This window comes from Lactuca sativa, chromosome 2, assembly GCF_002870075.4.
Source record: "Lactuca sativa cultivar Salinas chromosome 2, Lsat_Salinas_v11, whole genome shotgun sequence".
NCBI classification, from domain to species: domain Eukaryota; kingdom Viridiplantae; phylum Streptophyta; class Magnoliopsida; order Asterales; family Asteraceae; genus Lactuca; species Lactuca sativa.
Window position 1 is genome coordinate 185,235,454 of NC_056624.2, and position 9,236 is coordinate 185,244,689.

A 9,236-nucleotide genomic window follows, 5' to 3' on the forward strand; every position below is an offset into this window, starting at 1 on the left:
GGGGGGGGTCATGAGTCAATACCCCAATCAAACGTACATTTTTTTTATTACCTATTAATGAGTTATTTCATTCTCTAATGTCCTCCGAAATGCCCATTAGGTGAAAAGGTGATAAAGATTAAAGAGTGTGGGTAGGTTCAATTGTTTATAAACCAGTTTCTTTAATAAATAAATAATTACTAAACATTAAATTAATTAAAAAAAGAAATATACACAGGCAATATAGTCTTTTTAAGTATGGTAGGGACCAAACGTACAACAAAAAAAAATACAATAGAGACGGTCCGAGTTAAAAAGAAAAGTTAGGAACCAAACGTGCAAATTACCCCAAACCATAAGGACCATTCGTGTTATAATAGTTATTCATTTATTTAATTTACTCGTGATGGCAAAATCAAAAATTCAGTCATCCAAAACCTTTTATAAATATGGTCAATGTAGAGATGAGCATTAAAACCACCGAAACCGGAACCGAACCGGAATCAGAATAGGATCGGAACTGAACCGGAACCGGAATCGGTAATAAGGTCCAGTTACCGGTTCTCTATTTTTATGAAAACCAGTCCCGGTTCTAAAAACCTTAACCGGTTTGATATTTTTTTCGTTTTTTAAAATGCTCATAACTCATTCATATGAAGCCGAAGTTACTTGATTTCAACATGTAATTTGGAGTTTGTAAATCATTTTTGACTGTACAAACATATATTTTTTGTTAGATATTGAATCAGACACATGCCCCAAACAAAAAAATATCGATGCTGTGTTTTTTCTATTTCAATATTTTTTGTTTTTTTTAATCTGTCCCCTTTTTTTAAATGTGCATAACTCATTCATATGGCGTCTTTCCAGCATGTAATTTGGTATTTGTATTTCATTTTAGACTGTACAAACACATATTTTGGTTAGATAATGAATCAGCTATAGATTTCAACATTTTGTTTTTATTTTTTGGAATCTATCCCGCTTTTAAAATGTTCATAACTCACTCATATGAAATCGGAATTACTCTTTTTTCATCACGTAATTTAGTGTTTGTGCATCACTTTAGAATGTAAAAAGTCATAATTTGATTAAATATTGAATCATTTACAAGCTCCGGAAGATAACATATCGTCTACAACATTTCAACCGGTTCTAGTTTGAAAAATAACCGGAAAACCGGGACCGAAAACCGGAACCGGTGGTCCGGTTCCCGGTTCTTATAATATAGGAAAACCGGTCCGGTTCTAAAGCTCATCCCTAGGTCAATGTTTTGACGAAAATTACAATAAACCCATGGCTCATACTTTCTTTCTCTTTCTCCTCAAGTTAGGAATACCAGATAAGAAACTTACAGGTCTCATCTCATCTTCATCTTCTTCAAGGTTCACCTGTGACACATTTTGGCTAATGGACGCTTCTGCCCCTCCTTCATGAGATGGTTCATTCAATACTTGAGTTGGGCTGCAAGCAGATTCTCCAGGCTCCTTATCTCCCTCGTCCTCATCCAAGCAAAACCCACCCCCCATTTTAAGGTACTCATTAGATAATTCCGCTTCAGGGGGGTTTTCGTCATTTTGACACCAATTTTCAGCCTCATCAAGATGGACCCTGATTTCTGATAATGTGAATTCGTGATCATTATTCCCACCTGAATCTATAGCTGCAGTATTGAACAGTGTCTCTTCCTCCTTTGAAGGTTCTACATTTCCAACATCTTCTTGTGTTCTAGGCTCATCCATTTCAGAGTCTTCATTGTTCATGGGTATCACTGACTTCCTAACACGTTTTGACTGATAAAACCACACAAATTAATCAAAAATGACACTTCACAAGACAAAAAAACACAAGTGATCAAGAACAATATAACTTACCCTTCGTATTTCATGCTGTCCTTTTGAATGTTCACCATGTGTTTCTTGCATGTAGTCACTATTAGTATTGTTTCCATCATCAGAACTTGTTGCAGAAAGTTCCAAATTGTTTTCATTTGTCCTTACTGATTGACTTCTTCCTCTTCCTCTACCTCTACCTCTAACACCTGAACCTTTGATGTTCTTTCTGTGTTCCTCTTGAATTATAAGCTGTTCTGTTTCTATATCATTCTTACCCTCTTCAAGCTTCACTTTCTTTCTCTTCTTTCTATTGGGTTTATCTTCCTCATTTTCATCTATCAACTTTGATGCTTTGCTCCCTGCTATTCCCTTCACAGCTTTACTTATCCTCTTGCTACGAATTTTTGCAAATCTCTCATTGAAAGTGTAAAATGCTTCCAATCGCAACTGAGTCTGCATCATCAATTCATCATTGGTTTCCTCATACATCAAAGACATTAAAAGATCTAATTAAAAAACAATGAAAAAGACAAAGGACCTCGTGTTTGTTGTACTCCTTTAGAACAGGTTGTAGCAACTCATCAGCCTTCTGGGTACCCCATCCAAACTTTTCAAAACATAATCTGCAAATGTATAAAAAAAACAAATATCATTAAAAACTATGTCATTCACATTAGCGACAAAAACCGTTTCAGAATCAACTCACTTGCGAAGAACAAAAAGATCCGGCTTTCCCCATGAAAAGGGCTCTGTTGATTTGTCTACTTGCGGAGATGCATATGCAGAAATCACTGCATCACTTGGAAAAGTAGAAGGAATATGCCAGTTTTTGCTCACGTTTCTCTGCAATTGAAAGTTCAAACAAAAAAAAATCAACGATAAAAAGGAAAAGGGCAAAAGCGTCATGAAAATAATAGTCTGAAGCAAGTTTTTACATGCTTTTCCATGAAGATCTGCTTCATCATGTCCATGTCATCATCTGGCTTTGAAACATTTTGATCCGCTGTAGAAGCTTCTCCAGCATTACTATTTGACCGTTTCGCCCTTTTATTCGACCCTTCTTTACCACCAACCTTCCCAAGGATGCTTGGATCTGGTGATTCTATCCACTCACGAAACTTATGAAGACCATCTTCCTCAGGAAAAGCATTCAGGACTTCAACGGCATTGACAATTCCAATTCCACTACAGAATTGCACAAATGGAATCAGGTCACATGAATCGATAAAAAAAACAACCATAATACATTAATACCTAAAACAGTATCTTACCTGATACCTTCTGTGTAATCACTCCCAAGGAGCATTGCCATGCGGATTAACTTTTCTCGTGGTAAGCCAAGCTCTGTTTCAATGTCCTGAAAGAACCAATTATAGGCATCAGATAAGTTTTAAAAAAATAAATACATACAACTTCTTTATACCTTCATAAAGTATGTCTCCACATATTTTCTATCATCAAATATGTTTTTGTAAACACTTCGTGCCCCAAACAATAAAACATCAGAGTCATCAGTAACCACACCATCAACAAGGTTTTCGAGTTCCATGTATGCACATTGAGCTTCAGCCTCCATTGGAGCTATGATATATGGCAAACCAAACATTTGAAGAAGTTCCTAGAATCAATGTACATGGAATTAATGGTTTAAAAGATATGTAAGCATCTTGAAAGAGTTTTTTTTTTTTTTAATAAATACTTTGCTTACCTGGCATTCTGTAAACATTTCGCCACTCACAGACTCTGCATTGCGCTCAAGCCTTCTCTGTTCATCACCCAGATCTGTACGCTCCTTGGTTAAATTTGTCATTTCCTCCTCCAAATTAGCCTTTGTGATTTCAATCTGTTCCTTGCTCATGTCACTCAAAACAAAATTGCTGACATCATCATTCCTTTCCTCATAAGAAGCATTCCTATCCCTTCCCTCGGGAACCTTCTGCACAATATCAAAGTCAGACTTTGATTCCTTAACAGAAGTTGCTTCAGGCCTTGTTGTCTCCAGAATTTGGTCAATGACAAGAGCTTTGACTTCATGTTGTTGACCATCAACGATAATGACATCATCATCCTCTCTAGAATTATCCTCATGCTGCTCATTACCCAATTCAACTCCACTTTCTTCGGTTGGATTCACCAGATCCACACGTCCAGTTTCTCCTTGAAAATTACAGTCATCACTCGCATCTTTATTGGAAACTTCAGGGAGACATTTTGTTGTCATCTGAACTTCAATCATATTTGGATCATTTACGGTAGTTGCCTCCAACTGTGCAGTGGGAGAATCATTGGCATCTATTGCTTTGTCATCTTGAAACTCTTCAGGTGATGATGATGATGTATCAATGTCTTTCGCACACCTCATATCATCCATACTCCGTTTAATTGCTTCCTGAAAATCTGCTTCCTCCAGTAACTCACCCTTTGAAACAGCTTCCTTGTGTTCAACTTCACATATGGAGTCCAACGCAAAATTACCAGAAGGTCCTTCCTCCCATTCTACTTCAGTTTCCTTTTGTTCAACTTCACATACAGAACCCAACTCAAAATTACCAGAAGGTCCTTCCTCCCATTCTACTTCAGTTTCCTTGTGTTCAACTTCACATACAGAGCCCAACTCAAAATTACCAGAAGGCCCTTCCTCCCATTCCACTTCACTTTCATCACCACAACAATCAGCAGGTTTCTCTCCTTTAGAGTTTCCAGGCATTCCCTCTTCCCATTCACCATCTGAAAGGGTTATAACAGGTTGCTTTGCTGAAGATGTATTATCAGCCACAATACTAGCAAATACATCATCATCACTGTCTACAAATTGCTGCTCTTTATCATACTCAAAAGACACCTCTAATGAAGTTCCACTAACTGGGACAGTTTCCAAGTTTGTTTTGTTGGGGAAAACAAGTGGATCCTGATACGAAGGACTGGAAAGGTTGGAAATTTCAAGAAGTTCACTTGGGAATTCTGTTTCTTTACAATGGGTAATTCTGTCATTAAACATTCCAACTGGTTTAGTTTTATCATGTTCAATCTCTTTTATTAGATCCAAGTTCCTTTGTAGATCACGAGTCATACGAATTCCCATAGCTCTCACCTTGCTAACCCGTATCCGTCCCCTATCATCTCTATATGTCTCAACATCTTCACTAAATCTCTTTCTGGGTTCATTAATGAAAGACTCGATTGTGCTGTTTGACTTATTAGTTGACTCAACACCATTCACAGAACCTGTAGACGAATGCTGTGTTGACATCTGGCTTTTCACATTGCTGTTTGCCTCCACTCCAACAGATGCAAGAGATTGCCTATCCCCAGTAAAAGAAGATGAAAATATAAATTCTCTATTTGCTTCGGATGCTATTCGTGAAGTCTGAACTCCACCAATTCCTGTCCCACCAGCTGCTTTCTGGACTTCATGTATCTCCCTACGGAAGGCAACTGTTTTAAGATAAGACTCTATTTGCAATTCGGAAAATCTTGCAGGGGCTTTCTTGACTTTTTGATACTTCTGTCTGTTTTCTGCCATCAACCTCTCTCTCATTTGACCAAGAAGATCAAGTTGCATAGATGGTGGTAGAGAAGCTAAAACAGCAGGATCAACTTTTCCATGAAGTGTTGGCTGAAAGAACAATCATATAGATGAAAGGGTAAATAGTACAGAATCACCAACACAAAAACAATGAGATTGATAACTTACAAGTAACATTTCTTCATCATCATCTTCATCTTCATCTTCATCTTCTGCAAGAACCCCAGCACCAGATGTTGATGCATCACCTATGATACCTCCGTTTTCCTCCGCCTCAATGGATGCTGCCAACCTAACCAGTAACCACCACAAAAATATGTGTCATATAGGTCCATCCTGTTTTATAAATGCATATAATAAGAACATAGATGTTCTTACATAGCATCTAAAGCTTCTTGATCAAAACCTTTTGTATTTGGTGGATTCGTTTTTGAAGTAGTCCCAGCAAGGTCAGCTTTGTCTGTGATCACCCCTTTGCCCTTATCCCCGTTACTTTTTCTCTGGTTCTCCAAATCATTTGCCAGTTCTTTCAGCCGCATTGCCTTGAGCTATAGCCAATTAGAATACAATCATTTTAGATGAAAGCACCAAAATTTAGCTAAATAAATCGTGTGAACTTAAATTTAGCCCCTTCATTCCAAAAAAAAAAAAAAAAAAAAAAAAAAAAAAGATATGCATTTTATTGGTAGATATAAGTACTCGTGAATCCCCCGTTTGATATAATGGAAAATGCTGAAAAAGAAAAATATCGACCAATAACTCACATGATTAAGAAGCAACTTTTCAGCAGTTTTTCGGATTTTAGTTTGAGCATTCTCACGCTGACGGCGACGTGCAATTACGGTTCTCCGTTTTAAAGCAGGCGTGGCACCATCAAAAACAAAGACTGGTTTGGTCCGTAGAAACAATAGCTTGCAAATTCGTCGGAAAAACCCTAATATATGTGCATTCCTCACCATCTCTCCGCGTTCATCTCGCATCGCCTTCATGAACTGTATCATCCATATGCTCGCATCTGTAAAAGTAACGCATGACAAATTAAACATAAAATAATAAATTGAAAATGAGTACTGGAAAATCAACTATCTCAGTCCGTAGACACATGTTTTATGATATGAATAGGCAGGGCAGATAGAAAGAGAGACCAATCGCGAGTCTTTTGCCGGCGAGGGTTTCAACTGAGACACGACGACCAACGGGAGATAACAGATCCCAAAGACCGTGAACACCCATATTCTCGTTCGAAGATTAACGATTCCGTCAATGGTTGCCGCCAATTTCTTGCGAGGAGGGTAGGAGAGCTGTTAAAGAAGCCAAGAAAGTCATCGACTCTGAAACGACATCGTCACTATATTTCAGTTTTCAAACCATCATACCACCGCCTCTTGTATGGTATATACAAAATACCTGTTTATAAAAACAGGTATTTATAAAAATACCTGTTTATATACAAAATACCTGTTTATAAAAATAAGTATTTATCTACACATATTTTCCAAAAAATTTATAAAAAGAAATTAAAAATATTTTTGAATACGAAACACATATTTTATAAAGAAACGTATTTCCTATTTTAAAAAAGACAAGTTTTTAAAAATACTTTTTTGTATACAAAACACAAAATACCTATTTATAAAAATAGGTATTTATGTGAAACAAGTATTTTCTATAAATGTATACAAACATATTTTTAAAAATATTTTTTGTATAAGAAACACATATTTTATAAAAAAAATTAAAAAACATTTTTATATACGAAACATGTATTTTATAAAAACGTCTTTGTATACATTTTATGAAATATTAAAATGCGTGTTTATATATATATATATATATATATATATATATATATATATATATATATATATATATATATATATATATAATATGTTTGTTTTTTGCTTTATAAAATCATATTTGTACAAAAAAAAATGTTTTCACATAAAAAACCTTTCTTTTTTCCATTAGCTTAGGCTGCAGGTTATCGTAAAAAACCTTGTAGTGTCTTGGATCTGGCCTATAGTCGAGTTTTGATGTCATGTATGGAGAGTAGGTCATAAATCCCCCTTTTTTTTTACCTATTTTGGGTCCAAGAGTGCATTCGACATTCATGTCTATAAAGCACCGACCTTTTGGGATGGTTTTGGTACTAGAATCTCTTTTGGAAAGGATGGGTTTCAAACTTCAAGGATTTAGTGCTTCTTGGTTAAGCCTTTGATCCTTCAAGCCTTATGGTTGGGTTTTGGGATCCTTGGATTAGTTCTAAAGGATAAAGTTGGAAACTTTATCCTTCTTGATAGCATTTGGGTCTAGATCTGAGCCTTAGAGTCCCTAGGATCGAAGAAAACAGCTGAATGTATTAAGATGTTGGAACTCGAGCAAACACAACGTGTTTGCAAGCCAACACGGCGTGTTGGCTGGAGTTTTCCCGATCGTCTGGATGCTATCGAAACACAGCGTGTTTTCTAGTAAACACGGCGTGTTGGGTCACCATGGACTGTTGACCTTGACCATTGACTTTGGTTGTGACCAAGTTTGACCTTGAGGGTATTTTGGGAATGGCTGTGATTTTGATGGAATTGGTCGTTTGATGGTTGTAGGCATTTGAGTTGAGATTTGAGATTCGCAGTCGGACCTTATCAATTTTGTGCTGCTTGTAAGGTGAGTTTCCTCACTATACTTTCGGTTTAAAGGCACCAAGGTCGGTCCATTGGTTTGATAACCTGACATTGTTGATATGTATAATATGGAATAGATATGCATGCTAGTTTTGATATGCTAGTTTGGTAGACGTGTAGGACTACCTGTGATACTGTCTGTTTATCTATATATGATATTAGATGTTATATGTTGACATATTGTGTGCGTTGGGCTGAGATTGTATTGCTCCGTGTTGTAGCCAACAAACCCTGGAGCACGCCATATATGAGATGGGGGACGGGGAGGGCATGTCAGACTCATACCGAGGGCTCATGAGCATTCCAGATACGAGCTGAGGGTCGGGAAGGGCATGCCATACTCATACTGAGGGCTTAGTGGTATTCAGTCTGATGACTAATCAGGTCGGGGAGCAAGCCAGACATAAGTTGTGGGCCCAGGAGGCAAGCCAGACTTATATTGTGGGCTCAAGGGTAATCCAGTTTGTTAGCTGTGACTCATTGCATGTTGTTATTATATTTGTGCTATTTGTTTGTGTATTGGTATTTTGGTGGAACTCACTAAACTTTGGGCTTACAGTTTTGGATTATGTTTCAGGCACCTCAGAGGATCGCGGGAAGGAGAAGGCGTGATCGTGCACTGTGGCAATTGTCAATTTTGGGTCAACCAAAGTCAACAAAGTCAATAAATCAACCAAGTCAACTCGACTAGTACAAGAGTTTTTAGGATAAACGCTAGGTTTCCTAATGTACGACTTACAATTATAAATATAAAGTATCTTTCTCAAATCTCTGTATCTCACACACTCTCTCTCTCTCTCTCTCAAATCTCTATTGATAACAAAAAAAAAAAAAAAAAAACCATTATTCTAACCTTTCCCATAAACAACCGACATCATCCCACCCCTTCCCTTGTTGAAAACATCTCAAAACAGGAGAAAACCCAAAAGAACAAGCTGACTTCGGAGCCCTCTCATTCTCGGAGCTTTTCTCTTCTCGGACAATTTCGCATCTTAAAGTCTTCTGTCTCGGACCTTCGAACTCCGGAAGCCTTCGTATCTTCGGAACCTTCGCATCTCGGAAGACCAGTCACTCCAGAACTTCTGACTTTGCACCAACCACTCCGGAACTTCTGACTGACTCCGGACTCATTCTCAGCTTCGGACCCCATTCCGGATTTTGGTCAATTTCAGACTTTTCTTCATTTTAAGATATTTTTACGTCGGGATTTCCATCATA

General features: G+C 37.3%; 1 protein-coding gene across 1 annotated transcript; it reads right to left on the reverse strand.

Annotated features, from left to right (window-relative positions):
- Positions 1 to 1,043: 1,043 nt before the first annotated feature.
- Positions 1,044 to 6,719, reverse strand: LOC111876446 (DNA repair protein UVH3). Its single transcript, XM_023872973.3, has 12 exons — positions 6,486 to 6,719; positions 6,105 to 6,355; positions 5,719 to 5,888; positions 5,509 to 5,632; positions 3,523 to 5,430; positions 3,238 to 3,432; positions 3,086 to 3,171; positions 2,750 to 2,999; positions 2,521 to 2,657; positions 2,353 to 2,437; positions 1,854 to 2,267; positions 1,044 to 1,772 (listed from the first exon to the last, which is right to left on the reverse strand). Exons 1-12 carry the CDS (start codon positions 6,571 to 6,573, stop codon positions 1,281 to 1,283), a joined length of 4,200 nt encoding a protein of 1,399 aa, XP_023728741.1. The 5' UTR covers positions 6,574 to 6,719; the 3' UTR covers positions 1,044 to 1,280.
- Between the last annotated feature and the right edge of the window lie 2,517 nt (positions 6,720 to 9,236).